General features: G+C 32.7%; 1 protein-coding gene across 8 annotated transcripts in view; it reads right to left on the bottom strand.

Moving 5' to 3' along the window:
• Nucleotides 1-24275, bottom strand: part of LOC139498509 (neurogenic locus notch homolog protein 1-like) — a 111248-nt gene that overhangs the window by 28276 nt on the left and 58697 nt on the right. For 6 of the 8 annotated variants that reach the window (XM_071286925.1, XM_071286927.1, XM_071286928.1 and 3 more), the window contains 9 exons: nt 18513-18629; nt 17657-17767; nt 16152-16265; nt 15011-15127; nt 13956-14066; nt 9822-9935; nt 8117-8227; nt 5613-5726; nt 2431-2544 (listed from right to left, as the gene is read on the bottom strand). In XM_071286925.1, coding sequence (XP_071143026.1) covers nt 2431-2544; nt 5613-5726; nt 8117-8227; nt 9822-9935; nt 13956-14066; nt 15011-15127; nt 16152-16265; nt 17657-17767; nt 18513-18629 — 1023 coding nt within the window. The remainder of the gene's footprint in view (nt 1-2430; nt 2545-5612; nt 5727-8116; nt 8228-9821; nt 9936-13955; nt 14067-15010; nt 15128-16151; nt 16266-17656; nt 17768-18512; nt 18630-24275) is intronic. The other 2 variants (XM_071286930.1, XM_071286933.1) reach the window with 2 other exon arrangements.

Here is a 24275-nt window from a genome sequence, read left to right as displayed (position 1 = left end):
TTGTTTAAAATAACCAAAATTATTCTTCTTTTTATTAAAGATGATACTATTTTATTTGAAATCAGTTATTTTACCATCTTGAGACAAGTCTGCTAATTAGAATTGAGATGTAAGGAGACTTAAAATACTTAAGATAAATGATTGCATTACTTTTTGTCCATCAGGATTGGTTGTTCTTCATAAATTATGTTTACTTTAAGGAAAGAGATATTATTTTTTGTACGTGTTGGCAAAAATGCAAATATTTCTTCTCATATTGGAAAATATTGTAATTTCAATTGCAATCAGTTGTTTTAAATGATTTTCATATGTTTTTTGTAGAAAATGTGAATTATTCAAGAATAAATCTGCTTATTTCTTTCTTTTTAAGGAATATATTTATGTTTACTACCATTGGATTTTTTTTACTTTTTATTGTTTAGGAGTAGTTATCTTTTTTATTAAAAAAAGACGATCAGAAAAATATAATGTAATGTTGTTTGCATTGTTTAAAATTATTTCTATATCTTGTTAAAAAATACAGCAGTTATTTTTGTAATTTGTTATTTTAAATGCTTCGATTGTGACGAGAATATAGAAAGTCCGTGAGTATGATAAGTTTTTTTTGAGAATTTTATGATGATAAGGATACAAAAATTTAAAATATCGAAAAAAAATAGACTACATTTTTCAATAACTGATTCTTTCATTTTGTTTTTCCCGAGAATATTTGGAAAATAATAAAATAAAAATCGCGATGTAGACACCGTTTTAGAACTCGCCGGTTTTGAAAATATATAACCTAAATAAAACGAAAAAGACCATTCTTTAATGATGATATTTTAATTTAGGATTTATCTGTACATTTCTTTTCATTTCAATTCATAAAACTTTGCTAAATAATTAATAAACAAAATGTATCATTGAACGTTCGATTTTCCAGAGTCGCCATTTTAATTAGATTAAACGAAACTAAGATTCCGTAATTTGTATTAGTTTATCATGTGACGTATTAAAGTTCAATCCGTCATCAAGGTCGATCGGTACTATCCGTCCGATCAGTCCGATCAGTCAATTACTTTTACTATAAGTCTGACGAATTGCTGACGTGAGTTTGACGCGAACTTGACTGATCGGTGACTGATCGATGACCGCTGACTGATCGCTGAAATAGTAACGCCTAAGGTTGCAAGTACTGTAAATGTATATAAGTATATCACAGACGACACAAAGGTGAACAACCATATAAATTTTGACTAGTTTTACGATCCCGATATCGGGATTCGGGTTGAGGGATAAAAATCGGTATGATACCGCGAAAATCGGGATAGTTGGCAGGTCTGGATCTATATAAGTCAAAAACTGCATTTTCCCCCTACGTTCTATTTTTAGCCATGTCTACCATGTTGATTGGTAGATAGGGTCATGGGACACATTTTCTTAACTAGTTACCCTAGTGCTGATTGTGACCAAGTTAGGTTAAATTTGTCTCCTTGTGTGTTTCAAGAGAGGACTTTTGTAAAAGATTACAAAATTTCTTGCAAAATTGTTTAAACTAAACTTTAAAGGGCAATGACTTCTTAAGGGGTCAATTGACCATTTTGGTCATGTGACTTATTTGTAGATCTTTATTTTGCTGAACATTATTGATGTTTAATGGTTATCTCTTATATATCTATAATAAAATTCAAATATAAGTGACTCTGGCTAAACATATGTACAATTATTACCTTATTTCATTTCTTATGAGCATAGTTGCTAACTGACTATAATTTTGTGTAATACATGCTTTTTCAACAGTTTACACACCAGGATTTTGTCATATGGCGTGTACACGCTTTTCACCACTTTACACACAGTTATACACTTTTTTGTTGTTTTGATTTTTTGGTTGTTAGAGATATAACAATTCTTGTTTTTTTTTCATTATAAGACAATAAGATCAATACTGAAAATTCTGAAGTAATTGTTTGGTCGCCATTGTTTAATTTCTTATGGACGAACAGCAAAAGCCCTTGAGGTAAGTAAGATTTATTGTGACTTTCTTTATCTTTCAAATTAACTTCTAGGGGCATTATGTCCACAGAAAGAGGTTGCTTTCAGAACCTCAAACGTTTTGCAGAGCTGATTGGTAAGCGATAAAGGATAAATACGTACCAAGATTCAAGATTTATAAATTATATATTTGGGAGTTCAAGTTTTAATGATCCAGGGACCAGTAACACATTGTGCAACCTATGTTGCAATCATAATAATACATGTGAGAGGAGAACTACAATATAGCTGTTTAATTTTAACGTGTTCAATGTCTTTAACGGTAATAAAAAAATAAAATATTTTTCTTTTTCAGTTTCAAATCTAGCCAACAGATTTCCACAGGCCATAGGGGATGGAAATATTACGGCACTGTTGGTTCAGTTCTCTTTCTTTTTCATTGGTAATTTGTCATACCTTCATTGACCTCTGTACTGCAATCTTTGCCAGACCAGTTTTTGTCACATACACAATCACCAGATGTTGTACAATTACCATGGTTACTACAGGAGACAAGATCACAAACATTTTCTGTAAGACAAATGAAGAAATGATTCACTGGGTTTTATACATGGGTGAACTTATTTTAAAAATTACCTAAAGCAGAAAATCAATGAAAACTGCTATGTTCTGTAAGCAAAATCAAGAAATGATTCAGGGTTATATATATACATAGGTGAACATCTATAATACTAAAATAACGAGGTCCAATTTGTCAGCCGTCATGGGGTAAAAACGACAAATCAAAGAATTCAACTTTATATACTGTGGATTCATTTATTTTCGTGGGTATCAAATTTCGTGGATAGAGAAAAAAAGACGTTTCGTCGTATACGTATATTCGTGGATCGCTGATTACAAAAAAAAATAATTCTGATACGTAATTCATGGATTTCTTTTTGATTTAATAGATCATTTAACCTCCTTGGTTTGATCAATAATAAAACAAACAAAAGAAGGAATTCATTGAAAAAGTTAACTTTGAATTGTCAAAATCCTCGCTTGGTCATTTTAGGTTTAAGTGTTCATTGAAAACTTCTATTACAATAATGAACAAAGACAACTAATTATTTGTTTGTTTTACAATTTATAAATGCTTGTCGGAATTCTATAAGGCAATCAAAACTTTATGATTGAAAGCTCATTTTCCTAATCACGATACAATAAACAGTCATATAAGCAAAAGGTGTGAAAATAAATGTTCCTGTCATAAACAATATTACCTACGGGCAATATCCCCGTACTTAATCCTATTGATTTTCAATCACTAGTAAACAAAACTATGACACGGTAATTAACAACTTGCAGTTATTTTCCATGAACAGTTTTAATCAATTTTAAAAAGTAAATTATCACTGATATTCGATATATTAATTATTGATTTAATCAAAATACTTGTATCTTCTTTTAATAAAAAAACACGTGTTATGTTACAAAGTTTATCGCCATTCAGCACTATACTAGAACTGCATAACATAACCGGAAATAAAAATCCGACTCCATACATTTTTATCGGGATTATTCTTCGTTGAATTCTTAAATTCGTGGTTCACTGTGACCCTCGAAACCCACGAAAATTAGTATACCACGAATACAAATGAATCCACAGTATAGCTAATATAGGACAATGATGTTGATTAAAAATTAAACCACTCCAGACCGGCTTTTGTTTTCCACATAATTAATATTGCAAATAATTAACATGTTCCGGGTCGAATCCGACACTGATACCAATAGTATATTCACCTGTTACCTTTTACCTTATCTGTACGTTGGGCATCTGACAGGCGCACAACCAAACGGTGTATTTAGGATTTTGCTATGTACACAAGTAATAATCACACGGTTGACACAACTAAATTCAATTATTGTCACATTGTTCCCTATTGTAGTATTTTAATCAGTATGACTGTCTAAGATGACAATACGAATACTAAAAATCTGGACTTAAAATAAGGCGTATAGGTAGTGTTTTCAATTTGCTAGCCGAAATGACGTAAAACAGAGAATCAAAGAATTCAACTTTATTTATAACTCATATATGATAATGCTGTTGATTAAAAAATACTCCATTCCAGGCCCTTTTTTTCCAAAGTTTCAGGTCGACGGGTTCAAACAGAAAGATTTTGAAAGCAGAGAAAACTGTACATCTTATAATCGGCATGACTTTATCAGATGACAATACCAATACTAAAATAAGGCTTACGAATAGTTATATACTTTAATTCAGTCACGAACCCGCAATATCACAGGTGTGTTCTAGCTAGTATTTTAAATATGACCTATAACAGCAGAAAATCAATGAAAACCACCATTTTTTTAAGATAATGGGTAACTCTTAAAAACTCTTATTCATAATGTAATTATTTCGATATTGCAACCATTCAAGATCAATAGAAGTGAATTACATGATTTATCAAATATGTTTGTGAAAATTGAAATCAAGTATAAACCATCAATTCATACCCAAGAATTTTTCCACATCAAGAATTTTGCCATACCCAAAGATTTTTCCACTTGTATTTAAGAAAATTTAACCAAAGAATGAAAACAAGCACTTTGGATTTTAAAATGAAAAGAAATGCGAGAATAGAATCAGTGATAAGGAAAATTGATAGACAGTAAGTCATGAACACCATGTCTCTAATAAATGAACAAAAATTGTGCTATCATAGATACCTGTACATGTGATATGCCTATCTTGTATTGAAATAATCGTAAGAATCGAATGTATAATACTAAGAGGGCATCTTATATATATGTTGTCCTAAAGTGTATGAATATTGCAGTTATAAATATGACTGTTAAAAAGTACTATTACTCAATCTGGAAAAACAATCACAAAATTTCTAATTTAGAAGAAAGACTGAATTTAAAGTCATATGCAATGATCGCTAGTGACTGGTAAAAAATATTTTTTATCTTATTCTTGAACCAATGCATGTATACATCATAAACTTAGTCTTCTGTGCATAATTTTATCATTTTTTTATGCAAAGCTATCGTATAATCGTCAATTTCTTTCTCTCTGTCTGTTATGATTTAACAAATATGCTGTGTTTTGAAGCCGAAGTTTACCAATTGTCACCTTATAGTAAACAATCAACAAAAATGCATGGATATTGAGCACGTGTTTAACATATACAATCAGATAATAGTTTATTTTAATGACAGATTTACACGTATTGCGATCATCAGATTTTTACGAGAAGGGTCACACAAAGGTCACATGCATATACAGAAATATGTCAGCAAATTGCTTCAAAGAAGCAAGCAATTAAAATAAAGTAAACTTCTTATAAATGTGGACAAATTAAAGAATTTTCGTCAGAAAAAAGTATATGTACATAAGTTTTATAATAAAAACTATCAAATTATTTATAAAAATCATATGCATCATTTTTTTTTGATTGAAGTTTCATATGACTTTAAACAATCCCAACAACAGTGTGTAGAGGTTGAAGTTAAGTTTCAAGGGAATTGGTTTAGCCAAATTTGAGTCACTCTATGAAAAATTAATGGATAGACGGACTATGGTATACAATCATATGTCTCAATTAAGAAAGGTGTATAAAAATGACATTTGACAAAATACTTACTAGTACAAAGAGTTCCAAAATAACCAGGGTTGCAGTAACATTTAGGAAGACCATTTTCATCAACACAGCATTTACCATTTTCACCACAATTAGTATGATTTGTACAAGGAGATTCTGAAAGTAAAAAATATTCAAAAATTTGCATTGAAAATCATTGAGTTATTTCCCCTTTCAAAGTTAAAGAGTTATCCTCCCTGTCATGGTAATATCTCCCATATTCAAGTTTTGTATTTCAGAATTACAGTTAGTCTTCTCAAGTTGCACATATTTTATCTACTGTGGTTTCATTAATATTCGTTGGAAACCAATTTTTATGGATTTCCTGGGTAACAGCGGAACCATGAATTTAAATGTTTAATGAATAACAAATGTTCTTAAGGAATGTATGCAGACTTTGCTAAAACAATGAAATTAAATATCCACGAAAATTCTATTTCGCTCAATCCATGAAAATTTGTACCGAAGAAAATCAATGAATTCACAGTATCTAAGGGCAATAACTTAAAAAAAGGTTCTTTAAAACGTTTTATTAATATCTTGGAGAAATGAAGGCTCAATTGATAGCAAATACAATCCAATTTCCAATATAATTAAAATTTCCAAGGGTCATACAATAATCAATAGGTGCTGATTTTCAAACTTGTCCAAGACAGACAGAATCTATGATATAAGTTACATAAATCTGGTAAGAATTGAAGCAGTCAACAGAGGTTTATTCATCATTAGAAATAATTGGGTTATCTCCCTTATCAAATCATTCTGCTACCTTTTTGTTCTAATTGTACAATGTACAAATTGAAACTTGTCTACTCATGAGGGTCACGTCTGAATAGGGGGTTATTCATTTCTGTATTTTTATAAATTTTTTGGGATTGTTCTCCATCCTTCACTATCATTTTTTATGTTCAGTGGACCGTGAAAATGGGATAAAATCTCTAATTTGGCATTGCAATAAGAAAGATCATATCATGGGGAACATGTGTACTAAGTTTAAATTGATTGGACTTCAACTTCATCAAAAACTACCTTGACCAAAAACTTTAACCTGCAGGCGTGTAGCTACGTTTACGTCAAAACGCCTGGGCGTACACTTGAATTTTGGTTAAAAAAATTTAATCTAAATAAATTTAAAAAAAATGGATCTTGTAAATCTTTCTTCAGACAGTTACTGAATCAAATGGTACCACGTAATATTTTGGTTCATTTTTTGTCAAAGTCTGAATCTACTGTGTACTTATTTTCCCTTGGTTTAAAGCAGTTCATTATCTGCTGAATTCTTCTTTACATGATGTGATTTCTTCTTTACATGATGTGAACTCTTCTTTACATAATGGGAAAACTTCATTACATGATGTGAAAACTTTGTTACGTGATGTGAAAACTTCATTACATGATGTGATTTCCTGTTTACATGATGTGACAACTTCTTTACGTGATGTGTTTGTTCCATTACCTAATCTGAAAGTTTCATTACATGATGCGAAACTTTCTTTACTTCATATTAAAATATCATTATGTCGTATTTCTATTATCATGTAAAGAAGAATTCACATCATGTTAAAAGAAGAATTCACATCATGCAAAGAAGAATTCATATCATGTAAAGAAGAAATCACGTCATGTAAAGAAGAAATTGCATCATATAAAGGAGAATTCACGTCATATAAAGGAGAATTCACATCATGTAAGCAACATTTGCATCATGTCATAGTAGTTTCTTCTTATAAGGCTGTGATGGCGTTCCGTTGTCTATGGTAAAAGTTTGTTACACATCAATTACTTAGTCAGACCTTCATAGAACTTTATGAATATTTGGAAGAAGCTTTTTTATGATTAATGTTTGAAGTAAAATTTTGAAAGTATTTTTTTTTTTCATTTTTCATTTGACAGACAGACTTATCTTTTTGCAATTAACATATGGTCTGGGAATATTATTTTTCACATGATAAATTTGAAAACCTTCAGAGATTTTCATAAAACATGGATAGAAGTCAATATTCCTGGTCAGGAAAAAATATCTTAAGAAAATGTTTGATTTTTTTAAAACCTGATTTCTGTAATCCTTTTATACACAATTTAAAGTAACTGGTTTGGACATTTTCTTTTAACCCAATGACCATTAGATTCCAAATCAACACACTATGAATAAATTACACTTAAGAGATAAATAAATTAGACTCTAAATTATGTGGCTATTGATGAGGTTTTAATGACAGAAATTGTTTTTCTTTCTCCATAACTCGTTTGCTTCAGGGGGCTACGCCCCCTCGAACCCGCTACCAGTGGATGCTTTAACCTGGTCCCGATTGGAGACTTAAACCCCTCGCTGAGGTTTTGGGTGTACACTTGAAAATAGCCTAGCTACGCCACTGACCTGGACCGGGACGAACGGACGAACAGAGAAACAGACGAACAGATGAAGGAATGAACGGACAGACAGACCAGAAAACATAATGCCCATAAATGGGGCATAAAAATAATACAAAGAAAATATATTTACTTACCATCACAGAAAGCACCACCCCATGCCACATCACAAACACAGGAAGTAATATTGTCTGGGCTCAAAATGCACTTGCCATGGTCACCACATAGTTTAAAATCACAAGGATTAACTATAAATAAAAAGTTCATTATAGAATATGTATCTTGTTATGTTCACTGCTCATGTCCTTGCTGTAGTTTTCAAGTAGAAGACTTTTGAATACAACCCTAATCTTGATATAATTCAATAGATACTAGAACACACCCTAAAAATCGCGGGCATTTAGAGCTTGGTTGAAAGTATGTAAACTGTTGTAGGATGAATTTTTGTAAAAAGATTTTATGTCTGGAGAATTTCAGAAAAGGTATCAAAAGGTACTTGGAGACAGGACAATTATTTTAAGCCCTCTCCCTTTTTTCCAATGTCTGTTATTTTTTTGTTTTCTGTTAAATTCCATGATTTTCGTATTTCTGTATACTATGAACATACGTATATTATAAATAAAGTGTATTTGCTATTTACTATCAATTCCAAGTTTCTTCTCCACGGCGATCACTGCTATCTGTATATATAATAGGAGTATAATCATAGTATACATGCAAAATAATGCGAAAATAATTGTCCTGTCTCGTTGTAACTATGAAGACTATGTTAAAAAGTCTTGTCTATGTCATAAAAGTTGGTCTGATGACGGAAACAATACCCAAAAGTCTTTTTTTTTGTTTTTCTCCCAAAATTACTAAAACTGAATAATCATAAGAATGGATGACAAATGCAACTATGCATGGTACCTATAGGTCACAGAGGCATGATGATTAATCTATTGTTGAAGGAAGAGAAGTGACGCACAAAAATGAGGTCTTGTCGTTTAATAGTATAGATAAGAAGATGTGGTATGAGTGCCATTGAGACAACTCTTCATCCAAGTCACAATTTGTAGAAAGTAAAACCGTTATAGCATTCAACACGGAGCCTTGGTTCACAAAGTACAGAAAGCTATAAAGGGCCCCAAAAACGCAGTATATAGTTATAGTTTTGCTATATATATAAATTGCTCAGCAAAAAAGTAAAGGCAAACAAATTAAATAAAACCATGTAATTTTTAAAAACTCAAACAAATTTAAAAATTCAATTTTTAACTTTTTTTCATACAAACTTGCAAAGAATGTAAACCTTTTGAATTGTATTAAAATAATTTTTTAAAGAAATAATGACATATCAAATTAAATCTTAGAAAAGAGCGGATTCAGAAACTTTCATGGGTAACATTGATTATATAATGAACCTTAAAACTGTTTTTTATTATTATTGATAAGGCAGTAGCAAAACAAAATGGTAACAAAAAGTCTTGGTTAACAAAATTGATTCCAATTTCATTTTCTTTGACCCACCTTAGTGGTTTTGTGATTGCCTCGAGCTCCAGAGAGAGAGGTAATGTATGAGTTCAAACAAAACACTTGAAAAAAATGTATGCTAGTTCTCTGCTATTCATGTGGCATTGCCCGTAAAGGATTAAAAGCAAAGATTTGAATTACTTTTAGAGTCAGAATAATGAGTCTGGGTAGGGTGATATTTTGACTAATCAGGTAAAATTTTAATTAATTTGACGCTTACAGTTTCCAAAATTAACCCTTTGGTATAGAGCAATCCTACCCTCATATATTAGTTTTAACCATCAAGAATTTCAACCCCTTAAAGATTTTTTAAAGAAATAATAGACTTACTTTCACAGAATTTTCCACGGAACTGACCGTAACATGAACACATGGCTTGGCCGTTTGTTTCATTAAGGATACATTGTCCAAAGCTTCCACAATCCAATTCTGTACAAGGGTGTTCTACAAGAAAAAGATTTATATTAGAGTTATCTTAACAAACAAATGAATTTTGAGAGGCAAATCTATGAAAATGAAATTTCAATTATCATTTTACAAGAAATTTTTATATAAATTAGGCGGTTAGTTTTCTTGTTTGAATTTTTTTTAAATTGTCATTTCAACGTCAATATACTATTATGCAGTACATGTAGCACAGTTTACATATTTGTCAAAGCGGAAAACCTGTAGCCAACTGACGTATGAAGTTTAACTTCGTAATCTCTTCTCTACCATACTTCATAGATTTCATAGATTTCTATTTACTTATACTAAAGTTATTGTGCAAAAACCAAAAAAAAGCTTATTTCCGACCTTTTTTCGGCCCCTAATTCCTAAACTGCTGGGACCAAAACCCCCAAAATCAATCAACACCTTCCTTTTGTGGTCATAAACCTTATGTTAAAATTTCATAGATTTCTGTTAACTTATACTAAAATTATTGTGCGAAAACCAAAAAAAATGCTCATTTGGGCCCTTTTTGGCCCCTTATTCCTAAACTGTTGGGACCAAAACTCCCAAAATCAATCCCAACCTTCCTTTAATGGTCATAAACCTTGTGTTTTTTTATTTATTTATTTTCTATTTACTTATACTGAAGTTAAGAGTGCAAAAACCAAATGTCTTTGGACGACAACGACACCACGTCATACCAATATACGACCAAAAATTTTCAATTTTTGCGGTCTTTAAAAAATAAAAAAGACAAACAGACAAACAATAGTACACATGACACAACATAGAAAACTAAAAAATAAGCAACACGAACCCAACCAAAAACTAGGGGTGATCTCAGGTGTTCCGGAAGGGTAAGCAGATCCTGCTCCACATGTGGCACCTGTCATACGGATTTTTTGTGTTATTAAGTTTGCTGATACAAAATATTAGAAATTATTTTAAATTAAGGAATGTATCTCCCTCATGCAAAGCTCTGATTCCTTTCACGGATTTGGCTATACTTTTTGGACCTTTTGGATTATAGCTCTTCATCTTTTATATAAGCTTTGGATTTCAAATATTTTGGCCACGAGCATCACTGAAGAGACATGTATTGTCGAAATGCGCATCTGGTGCAAGAAAATTGGTACCGTTAATTTTATTACTACCACTGGGTCGATGCCTCTGCTGGTGGACTATTAGTCCCCGAGGGTATCTCCAGCCCAGTAGCCAGTACTTCGGTACTGGCATGAAAATACGGATTTTTTGTGTTATTAAGTTTGCTGATACAAAATATTAGAAATTATTTTAAATTAAGGAATGTATCTCCCTCATGCAAAGCTCTGATTCCTTTCACGGATTTGGCTATACTTTTTGGACCTTTTGGATTATAGCTCTTCATCTTTTATATAAGCTTTGGATTTCAAATATTTTGGCCACGAGCATCACTGAAGAGACATGTATTGTCGAAATGTGCATCTGGTGCAAGAAAATTGGTACCGTTAATTTTATTACTACCACTGGGTCGATGCCTCTGCTGGTGGACTATTAGTCCCCGAGGGTATCTCCAGCCCAGTAGCCAGTACTTCGGTACTGGCATGAAAATACGGATTTTTTGTGTTATTAAGTTTGCTGATACAAAATATTAGAAATTATTTTAAATTAAGGAATGTATCTCCCTCATGCAAAGCTCTGATTCCTTTCACGGATTTGGCTATACTTTTTGGACCTTTTGGATTATAGCTCTTCATCTTTTATATAAGCTTTGGATTTCAAATATTTTGGCCACGAGCATCACTGAAGAGACATGTATTGTCGAAATGCGCATCTGGTGCAAGAAAATTGGTACCGTTAATTTTATTACTACCACTGGGTCGATGCCTCTGCTGGTGGACTATTAGTCCCCGAGGGTATCTCCAGCCCAGTAGCCAGTACTTCGGTACTGGCATGAAAATACGGATTTTTTGTGTTATTAAGTTTGCTGATACAAAATATTAGAAATTATTTTAAATTAAGGAATGTATCTCCCTCATGCAAAGCTCTGATTCCTTTCACGGATTTGGCTATACTTTTTGGACCTTTTGGATTATAGCTCTTCATCTTTTATATAAGCTTTGGATTTCAAATATTTTGGCCACGAGCATCACTGAAGAGACATGTATTGTCGAAATGCGCATCTGGTGCAAGAAAATTGGTACCGTTAATTTTATTACTACCACTGGGTCGATGCCTCTGCTGGTGGACTATTAGTCCCCGAGGGTATCTCCAGCCCAGTAGCCAGTACTTCGGTACTGGCATGAAAATACGGATTTTTTGTGTTATTAAGTTTGCTGATACAAAATATTAGAAATTATTTTAAATTAAGGAATGTATCTCCCTCATGCAAAGCTCTGATTCCTTTCACGGATTTGGCTATACTTTTTGGACCTTTTGGATTATAGCTCTTCATCTTTTATATAAGCTTTGGATTTCAAATATTTTGGCCACGAGCATCACTGAAGAGACATGTATTGTCGAAATGCGCATCTGGTGCAAGAAAATTGGTACCGTTAATTTTATTGCTCATGTTATAACATTAACTTAACTGTATCTGTTGTATCCTTAATCTCTAGTTTGATGGGATAGATGCGTTCAACCTAGTCACCAAATTTTGAATTATTTAGTGAAAGAACATCATCTATATAGCGGAAATTAGAGTTAAAGGATATTGCTAACTTCTTATCTTTCTTCCTCAGAAATTCCTGTATGAAGTCATCCTCATAATAATAATAAAACAAGTCGATAAAAAAGAGGGGCACAATTGGTTCCCATTGGAATGCCAACAGTCAGTTGAAAAAAACGTCCTCCAAACATAACAAATATGTTTTCAATCAATAAATCAAGCATCGTGATAATGTCAGTTTCAGAGAATTGCTTACAAACTGTTCAGATACAAATTCAAATCCTTCGCGGTCATTTTTTACAAACTGGTGCTATTGCTGATATAGACCGAATTTTGATGTAAGTTGTTGTTTGGATCTTCTGCAAAACATCCGTTAATATAAATATACTTGGGTGACATGTAAGAACTGGGAGTTAAAATGAAAATAAAACGATTCTGGCCCATTTTTGGTTCTTTTGGCTTCTGTGTCGGGAGGAGATGCCAATATTTGTGGTGGAAACTTATAAACAATTGCAATGTAGATTTCTATAGGATGTAGTCAGCAAATAAACTCTTATATATCATTATTACTATTTTTTACAGGTGAAAGACAGGTAAAAATGCAGAAAGGTGGTATCTATTTGTTTTGGAAAAGTAATGCACGAAAATGTGGAAACATGAACCTGGATTTTTGCTTAAAATGTGGAAACGTAATACGCCCATAAAATATCAAATATGATCAATTAATTGTTAAACAAGAATGTTTCCACAGTACATGGATGCCAAACTCTCACTATCATTTTCTATGTTCAGTGGACCGTTAAAGATCGTACCTTGACCTATAATGGTTTACTTTTATAAATTGTTACTTGGATGGAGAGTTGTCTCATTGTCACTCATACCACATCTTCCTATATTTGTATATTGACACTTGTTTATTATTGAAGACCAAATGTTGACTACATACCTCTTTTAGTTTTGTGTATTATTTAGTTGCTGTTTTATAAGTGTATTCCCACATTTTTGTTTATATATATGAGGGGGGTAGGAGGGGTCCTGATCCCGAAATCCCGGGCTTAAAAACACGAAATCCCAAGGTCCCGAATTTAAATAAAGTTAATTCCCGGATCCCGAAATTTGAAAAAAAGTATTCCAGGATCCTGAAGGGGTAAATCCCGAAATCCCGAGCTTAAAAACACCTTATCCCAGAGTCCCGATAAAGGTCCTATCCCCCTTCATATTTGGAGGAAACCTTTACTGATTGGTCAGAAGTGTTATATTAAACATTTTTTGGTATTTTTTATTTTCTCAACTAACTAAACTTGAAATTTGATAGAGAGTTGTCTCATTGGCAATCAAACCACATCTCCTTATTTTTATATTGTAATTTGTAGTATCATACTCACTTTGACACTTATCTCCTAAGAATCCTGGAGGACAGTCACAATATCCAGTCCTATTAGCAGTATAACATGTACCAGGACCACAATTAATAGCTCCACTTCTACATGCACTGACTAAATAAAAATTGAAATTATTATTACAGAATATGATCCTTAGTTAAAACTTTATTTAATTTTCATATTGGCCTGCTTGGCCAAGTGGTGTATTTCAATTAGTCTTACTATACTGTATTACGTGTAAAAACGGAGGTTGTGAGTTTGTATCTGGCATGTGGCAGGTGCATCCAACTCAAATACAAAAACTTTAAATTTGGAATTTGAAGATTTTCTACTAGCCATAATCATTTAGGAGTCAGACTAAGGATATATAGCTCAAGAGTCAAAATATTGTATCTCGGTAGATATTGTGATATTTCTACCTATGAAATGTTACATCTTGCACTTTAAAATCAAACTTTGTACATATGCCTAGTATATTTACAGTTAATTTTATACTTGTATCATTCCTTTATCAAATCTGCAAATAAATTATAATTATTTCACATGCTGCAGTCCGGTAAATACACACAGTGATCACCTAAGAATCCATGTTTTATAATCCTAGTACTTACGTACAAACTGATCACCTAAGAAACCATAATTTCTATATCTAGTTCTATGTTCAAACTGATCACATAAGAATCCATAATTTCTATACCTAGTTCTTACGTTCACACTGATCACCTAAGAATCCATAATTTCTAACCTAGTTCTTACGTTCACACTGATCACCTAAGAATCCATAATTTCTAACCTAGTTCTTACGTTCACACTGATCACCTAAGAATCCATAATTTCTATACCCAGTTCTTACGTTCACACTGATCACCTAAGAATCCATAATTTCTAAACCTAGTTCTTACATTCACACTGATCACATAAGAATCCATAATTTCTAAACCTTGTTCTTACGTTCACACTGATCACCTAAGAATCCATAATTTCTAATTCTCATATATATAGTACTCACATTCACACCGATCACCTGAGAATCCATGATTTCTAATCCTAGTACTTACATTCACACCGATCACCTGAGAATCCATCAGGACAGATGCAATTGATATTTCCATCTGCCAGTAATGTACAACTACCCCCATGGAAACACCTAGAGGCAGGATTATCACACGGAGAGACTGAAATCAGTAATAAATATCACTTTAAACTGAGCATTTCAGTGTAACGTTATATGGTATATTAATGCTAGGGATGTAAATGAGAACTTGAATACATTAATTCAGCTGTTAGCTTTCTCATTTAAAATTGTTTTACATTTGTCATTTCAGGGCCTTATATAGTCAACTATGCAGTAGAGGCTTTGCTCATTGTTGAAGGTCTTATGGTGACCTATATTTGTTAATTTCTGTGTCATTTGTTCTCTTGTGAAGAGTTGTCATTTTGCAATCATATCATCACATCTTCTTTTTTTTATTGCATACTGTAAATTCAGAAATTATTGGGTGCATTTATTATTGCCATTTTAAACTTAAATGCGATTTTAATTTTTACGATTTTGAGAAAAATAATGTTTAATTCATATAAAATATTTCAAAATGTGAGTTTAAATTATTGCATTTACAACTCTGTCGCATTTTTCGCAATAATAAAAACCTTGCATTAGTTTCTGAATTTACAGTACTCAACTTTAACTCAGTATAACAGAGTATCAAATAATAAAATGATACTAGACTACTTGATTCCCTGTCAGGACAATGTCCTTCTATTTTCATGAAATCATTTCTTGCTAATCCTCCTAATTGATTAAATTTGAGTTTAAACATTTTTATTTACAGTGGATTGGGAAACAAGTTTTGCAACTTATATTAATCCCTCTCCACTTTGTGGGTGCAAGTGCTGCCTTGTAGCAGCATTAGCCTACTCTTTTTCGAAATCTACAAGGATGTCTTTAATGTGCAAGAGATAAATGTATGGCTCTTAACACAGGTCAGCCATTTATAGTCCCCTTCCAACGGACTATCATTGTTTCCTCAAGACCAGACTCGCAAATGGTGTCAAGGGAGAGCCGAAAATTCAGTCCCTGAAATTTTCATCCCGAACAGGATAAAATAGTAATCACTGCTTGATCAAATTTTGATAAAAAAAAAGAACTCATATATTTGTGCTTTATTGTTGCATAACTTAGTTTAGTTAAGAACTCACTTTCACAAGACTTTCCACTAAATTGTCCATTACACATACACATAGCCTGTCCAGTTGTACTGTTAAACTGACACTGTCCATTACCACTGCAATCTACACCTGAGCAAGGATCATCTAAAAAAAACCAATTATTAAAAGATCACATTGCCTGCCCAGTTGTTTTGTTAAACTGACACTGTCCATTACCATTGTAATCTACACCTGAGCAAGGAAACTAAACTGGACTATAGCCACTTCTCAACATCATTTACTTTGGATTCATTATTATTGGTCGGATACCAATTTTCATGGTTTTCGGGGGAACAGGTGAACTATGAATTTAAATGTTCACGTATTTAGACTATTTCAATTAGATTGTATGCTAACTTTTGCAAAACCATGAAATCACATATTCATGTATTCAGGCTACATAGTGTCCTTAATTTAGAGGGTCTCCATGGTACAGTATTTCTTCAAAATACATAGTGTCCTTATGTTAAAGTGACTCCATGGTACATCTTGCTCTATGGTACAGTATGTCGCAATCATCCAAGTTCAACTTCATCTTATATATAGTGTCTCCATGGTACAGCATGTCTCCTTGCTACAAAGTGTCCTCATGTTAGACTGACTCCATGGTACAGCATGTCTTCATGCTACATAGTGTCCTTATGTTAGAGTGTCTCCATGGTACATCTTGTCTTCATGCTACAAAATGTCCTTATGTTAGTGACTCCATGGTACAGCATGTCTCCTTGCTACAAAGTGTCCTTATGTTAGAGTGACTCCATGGTACAACATGTCTGCATGCGACATAGTGTCCTTATGTTAGAGTGTCTCCATGGTACATCTTGTCTTCATGCTACAAAGTGACCTTATGTTAGTGACTTCATGGTACATCCTGTATTCATGCTTCAAACTGTCCTTATGTTAGAGTGACTCCATGGTACATCATGTCTTAATGCTACATAGTGTCCTTATGTTAGACTAAGAGTGTCTCCATGGAACATCATGTCTTTGTGCTACATAGTTTCATTATGTTAGACTAAGAGTGTCTTCATGGTATATCATGTCTTAATGCTACATAGTGTCCTTATGTTAGAGTGTCTCCATGGTACATCATGTCTTCATGCTACATAATGTCTTAATGCTACATAGTGTCCTTATGTTAGAGTGTCTCCATGGAACATCATGTCTTCGTGCTACATAGTTTCCTTATGTTAGACTAAGAGTGTCTTCATGGTATATCATGTCTTAATGCTACATAGTGTCCTTATGTTAGAGTGTCTCCATGGTACATCATGTCTTCATGCTACATAGTGTCCTTATGTTAGAGTGTCTCCATGGTACATCATGTCTTCATGCTACATAGTGTCCTTATGTAAGACTAAGAGTGTCTTCATGGTACTTCATGTCTTCATGCTACAAAGTGTCCTTATGTTAGAGTGTCTCCATGGAGAGTTGTCTCATTCTCAATCATACCACATCACCTTATTCTATATTGTAATTTGTAGTATCATACTCACTTTGACATCTATCTCCTAAGAATCCTGGAGGACAGTCACAATATCCAGTCCTATTAGCTGTATAACATGTACCAGGACCACAATTTATAGCTCCACTTCTACATGCACTGACTAAGTAAAAATTGAAATTATTATTACAGTAAATGATTCATTTTTGGAGAGTTCAAACTTTTTCAATTTTTAAAATGGCCTCCTTGGCCAAGTGGTCTATTTCAAGTAGTCTAACTACTGTATTACGCTTGTAAAAACTGAGGTTGTGAGTTTGTATCTGGCATGTGCCAGGTGCTATCAACTGAAATCCAAAGACTTTGAATTTGGAAAAGTTTTGTATCTGATTAGTTATATTGTGATATTTCGTACTACCTATGCAATGTTACATCTTGCACTTTAAAATTCAACTCTGTAGATAGGCCTAGTATAAAACCGGATATGTGAAGTTAATTTTATACATGTATTTGTATCATTCCTTAATCAAATCTGGAGTATGAAAGTTATCTCACAGTTATCCATCAGTTTTAGTTCTGAAACTAGATCTTTGATAGCCTCAGTACATTAAGACATACAAGTTGAATGTTCAGGCAGTTTCTATTTTTTCATGCAACATATAAAAAGCTTTTTTTTTTTATGTAAGACACCACTATTATAAGGAATCATGAGTGGACAGTTGCAACAAGGCATAAAGTAATAGCAAAAACATCCTAGTACTTACATTCACATCGATTACCTGAGAATCCATACTTTCTAATCCTAGTACTTTTGTTCACACGGATCAACTTCGAATCCATAATTTCTAATCCTAATTCTTACATTCACACCAATCACATGAGAATCAATAATTTCTAATCCTAGTACTTACGTTCACAACGATCACCTGAGAATCCATCAGGACAGCTGCAATTGATATTTCCATCTGCCAGTAATGTACAACTACCACCATGGAAACACCTAGAGGCAGGATTATCACACGGAGAGACTGAAATCAGTAATAAATATCACTTTTAACTGAGCATTTCAGTGTAATGTTATATGGTATATTAATGCTAGGGATGTAAATGAGAACTTGACTACATTAATTCAGCTGTAAGCTTTCTTGTTTCAATTGTTTTACATTTGTCATTTCAGGGCCTTATATAGTTAACTATGCAGTAGAGGCTTTGCTCATTGTTGAAGGTCTTATGGTGACCTATATTTGTTAATTTCTGTGTCATTTGTTCTCTTGTGAAGAGTTGTCATTTTGCAATCATATCATCACATTTTTTTTTTATTGCATACTGTAAATTCAGAAATTATTGGATGCATTTATTATTGCAATTTTGCCATTTTAAACTTAAATGAGATTTTAATTTTTACGATTTTGTGAAAAATTATGTTTAATTCATATAAAATATTTCAAATTGTGAGTTTAAATTATTGCATTTACAACTCTGTCGCATTTTTCGCAATAATAAAAACCTTGCATTAATTTCTGAATTTACAGTACTCAACTTTAGCTCAGTATAACGGAGTATCAAATAATAAAATGATACTAGACTACTTGATTCCCTGTCAGGACAATGTCCTTCTATTTTCATGAAATCATTTCTTGCTAATCCTCCTAATTGATTAAATTTGAGTTTAAACATATTTATTTACAGTGGATTGGGAAACAAGTTTTGCAACTTATATTAATCCCTCTCCACTTTGTGGGTGCAAGTGCTGCCTTGTAGCAGCATTAGCCTGCTCTTTTTCGAAATCTACAAGGGTGTCTTTAAAGTGCAAGAGATAAATGTATGGCTCTCTCTTAACACAGGTCAGCCATTTATAGTCCCCTTCCAACAGACTATCATTGTTTCCTCAAGACCAGACTCGCAAATGCACGGTGGGTATAGTTGTCCTGCGTGAGAACGTACTGTGCTGGTGATTTGGTCCTGACGGGTGCTGGTGGGTCCTGATTCTGTGCTGGTGGGTTTGTTTACATTGTATCAGAACGCCAATAAAACGACTGTTTTGTTGCTTAATTTTTCTCTGATGCGTCATAAGTACCATGCAAAGTATATTACAACAATATAAAATTGCAAAAGTCGTGCAAGTTCGTTAAACGGAATTGTCCTGACGATGTGCTGGTGATAAGAAAAACGGTCCTGGTTCTGTGCTCCTATGTCCTGGTTCTGTGCCTTTATATTTTAGTTAAAAGTGGCAAATATTCAGTCAAGATCATTGATGCTGTACTGTTATTGACTACTAGTAATTAACTGTTGTCTGCTTTCTTGAAATTGCCATTGTTATGAATCTGTTTACTGTTATTATGAGAGAAAAAAAAAACCTATTTTTCATTCTTTTTATAATTAACTGTGATTTTATTTATTGGCCTGTTAATGGAACCCTTCTTGCCCCCTTTTAAGATAAGAAAATATGTTTACGATTTTCGGGATTACGATCATTTTGCAAGATCGCCAAAATACGTTGTAATTTATACAATACTTATATAAAGTAGATGATGTATGTTTGTTGTCAATGGACAAATTTCCATAAGAAACCAAAGAAAGTATGTGTTAACAACCATACGTCATTGTACAACCTTCAACAATAACCCATAAAATAAAAATGTAAAAGGTTTTGTATAAAAATGGAGAGCAAAAATATAGAAGAAAGGACTTTCTGAGCGTTTGAATCATGATATGTCTTTAGCAGCTTAAAACACATTTGTTTGTGAAAAATTGAGTGCTGACTATAAGAATGACAATAGTATTGCGGGTTTGTTTGTTTGTTTTTTGGGGGGGGATTGGGGATAAGTTAGAGCGAGGTTACAGTGAAAGTGTTAAGCTTGGAATAGTTTCCCGTAAGATTTAAAAGTTGTATTTTAAAAGAAAAATGTATCTTACAGCTATTAAGAATCACTTGCTGTATCTGTAAGATTTTTTCAACATACCGGTATTTTTTTTGTCTGAACGGTTATCAGGTATTTTTTTTTGAAAGTTCGATAGAACACTAAAAAAAATCACTATTTTATGAAAGGGCAGACTAGAATATGTCAGAGAATATGTCAGAGAATGAAGACGAGATAACCTAGAGAACATTAACAAAACTAAGATTTCTTAGCTTTTTCATTTCAAAATTCCAAAATAAATAAATATTTTTGATAAAGAATTACAGGGGAGGAAGTGAACAATGTGTCCTACTTTTCTATATTTAAATATTTTTATGAATAAAAAATCAAATGTGCCTTAATTATGATTGAAAATGAGTAAATGGAAAAACTACCAAACTAAAATACATTTTTATTTTAATATTGGTAATATCACTAAGCTTTTAAGTTTTGTGTGTCAAACACACCATCTCTGTAGTAATGACTCCTTATTAAGATATTTCACATCTCCATTTTTTTTCTGCATTTTTTTATATTGTGAATTCTTAGTATTATTATATTAAAATGTAGACTTAATTTATATTTAAAAAAACTGAATCTAAAGCCAGATAAATCAAACATTTTGGTTTCTATCTATCCGTTTTCAGGACTTTAACAATCAACGTAAACACGCCTGGAAAGTAAAATGCGTACTCGGCTGTCTGTAATCGACCATTTTTAGACACCCTCCTAAAAAACAAGCCGGGGTGGGGGTTCAGAGATGCAAATTAAGTACTTAGATCAATATTTTATATTTTCGTGTATGGTTTATCACCCCCTCCTGTGGCCTGTCAATTACGAAAATGTGCAAACTGCAATAGTATCAAAACAGCACAGACAATGAATAATAAAGATATAATTTTGTACATATACATGTATCAAGGGGAAACTTCTTGCAAAGCATTATTATTTATAGTTCATTATTGTATTTAGTAGAAAAAGAGAATTTGGTGAAAATAAAATCACTATTTTTGTAGAAAATTCACAGACCTTTGTACAGAAATTTTTGTTATGTTTAGCATGGGATCAACACAAGGGTACATTATCCTTAAAAATCTATTTAAAAGTATTTGAAACTAACGTTTGCTTTGTTAATTGTGCCTTCAATTTCAAAAATTAAAATATCTTGTAACTTCATACTACCAATTGAGTATAAAACAAGTAAATAAGTTTAAAAAAGAAATTCTTAGATTAAACACCTAGATTTAACTTTAAAAAGTCATAACAGTTTAAAACAATACAAATCTACACACACAAATAACTGGCTTAATTTCAACTGATTTTCAACCCGAATCGCTATAAGATCATATATAAGCTCAACTGTGTCGAGGGATCGTGTGAGGTTCATTTATTGTATTGGCGTCCGTATTACAATGACCAAATGTTACCAAATGTTTTTTTCAAGAGTGAATCTAGGAAAAACAATATTCATCAACAAACCAGACCACTGTCTGTTAAAATGTATTCGAGTTTTTAGTTACAGCCGATTCCATTGAGTATGTAGGCAAATGTTATATCTTTGGTTAGCTTGCTTGTTAGCTAAACCGTGAAGTCATTGTTAGGTAAGGTCTATACCCTCCTTTCGAATTAGCCTGGTCCTACAGACAGAAAGATGTGTCATTTGTAGGACTAGTCTACTCTTAAAGTAGGGTAGTTTACATAACCTAACAATGACTTTTCTGTTCAGCAAGCAAGATAACCAAAGATATTCCCTTTGTCTACACACTCATTGAAATCGGCTTTAATATTGCAAATGTTCAAGCAATTAGGGCAAAACTTACCGAGTAAAAAAAATCAAAATGTCTATCACCTTGCACATTTCAGAAAATTCAAATCAGATAACGAAACTGGGTCCAGCAACATTTATAAGCAATTTAAGATTTTGACCCTCACAGTTTCCATTCACCACAAATATTCTCGTTACAACGAATCAAATACCAGTTGCAGCCTTTTGTTTATCTATTAATATATGTATACGGATAAAGTTATGAAAGGCAGCAGGGTCACCAGGGTGAGGAGTCCATGTCATCTGAAATAAATGCTAAGCATAGATCTAGAAAGCGGCAGATAATCATGGCATTAAAAAAACTCTCTTCTTTTCGACTTTTTTCGAACAAATTGACACATAAAATGAATTATATAGTATTATGGAGTTTTTAACTTGTGTTCAATTCATTGGTTACACCTTTTACTAGGATAACAGTCCTGTCAAGTATGAGCTGGGTAAAATATTTCAGAAAAGAAGATGGAAATGTGAAAGTTTCCGTGCGTCAGGTGCAACAGCATACGAACAGCTAACATGTCTCGTCAGGGTGGAAGCTAAAAAGTCCACGAAAATTTGATTTAAAACCTTTATTCGTTCCAACAAAGATATTGTGATTTTGTTGAGGATTTAACCATCTACGACAACAAAATTTCTTTTTTTTTAGAATTTACAGCTCTTCTATAAATATATGCAAAGCAAACCATTGATTAAATTGCTTGCTATGATTGTTTGGATGTTTGTAAACGACAGGTAAGTAGTCTGTTTACTATATACTACAATTTATTTGGAAAATAGACATTAACTTCAATTCCTGTCAGTTTGTATTTGTCCAATCAAATCCCAGTATGTATTGAAACTCCGCCTACCTATTGTTTGAAAACATCCAAGCAAACATAGCAAGCAAGTCAATCAAAGTTTTTTTTTGCATGCTTTTATAGAAGAGCTGTACTATATAATGCAAGGAAGCGTTTAAGTCTTTCGCCAAAAAATACTATCAATTTCTTTTTGTCCTATGTAAACTTACGTACCATTTCCTTCCATTCATGATCATTAAATTAAACTGTAAAATATTGCTTGGTACCTTCTTAATTCCTTTATGAGTCTTATGTAAACATAATTATGACAATAACTGTTGTGAGAACAAGATTCACTGCACACTTTTAAAGTTCTGCTTCATCAAACATTAAAATGTGAACTTAAGTTTTGAGACTTTTTTAATCTACACGATTGGGATTTTTGTATATGAGAACATGGTTTATCTATTAGTTGAAAATGCGGCTTTGAACTAGCATTCAGTACCTGCAAGCATTCGTTATTCAATAATGTGTGTCTTTGTGTTATTATTTTATGTAATAAATTGTTGTGTTGGTACACCACTGTAACAATGAAGGAGGAAATGAGGAGGGTTGGTTGGTTGGAAGTGGGGAGGGGTATGCGGAGCGCTAACAAACATGTCTATGCGGCATTGGCTTTGATCATTGTTGAAGCATCAATGTAAGGGGCATTTAAAATATCTTAATAAAACTATTCTTATTTTAGATACTATATATTGTTATCTGATATTGGACGAAAGATGTTGCCCATTTATGTAATTATTTAATACAAGTTACGATCATTTCAAAACACATATTAAACAGCCAAATGGATGCACAAGAGCTAAAATAGGAGTCATAGATCCTATTGACAACAGTTATCTGCCCAATTTTATTGATTTTGTAACATTTGTTTCAAATATGACCAACTTCTTATCCAAAATCACCAGCACCGTATCAGGACCCACCAGCACAATGACAGGACCCACCAGCACAATGACAGGACCCACCAGCACAGTATCAGGACATGAATAAATTGAGAAAATGCTAAATGTTAATAAATTGCAATGTTTTTTCACAAAATAGTTTTGTCGCGTGGATTGCGGTATAGAAAGCGGACTCTATGAGCATTTTTGTTTTATTTTTTCAGTTCGAGAT

This window comes from Mytilus edulis, chromosome 12 (assembly GCF_963676685.1).
Source record: "Mytilus edulis chromosome 12, xbMytEdul2.2, whole genome shotgun sequence".
Taxonomy (NCBI): domain Eukaryota; kingdom Metazoa; phylum Mollusca; class Bivalvia; order Mytilida; family Mytilidae; genus Mytilus; species Mytilus edulis.
Note: the sequence above shows the minus strand (reverse complement) of the source record. Positions and strands in the feature narration are given on the sequence as shown.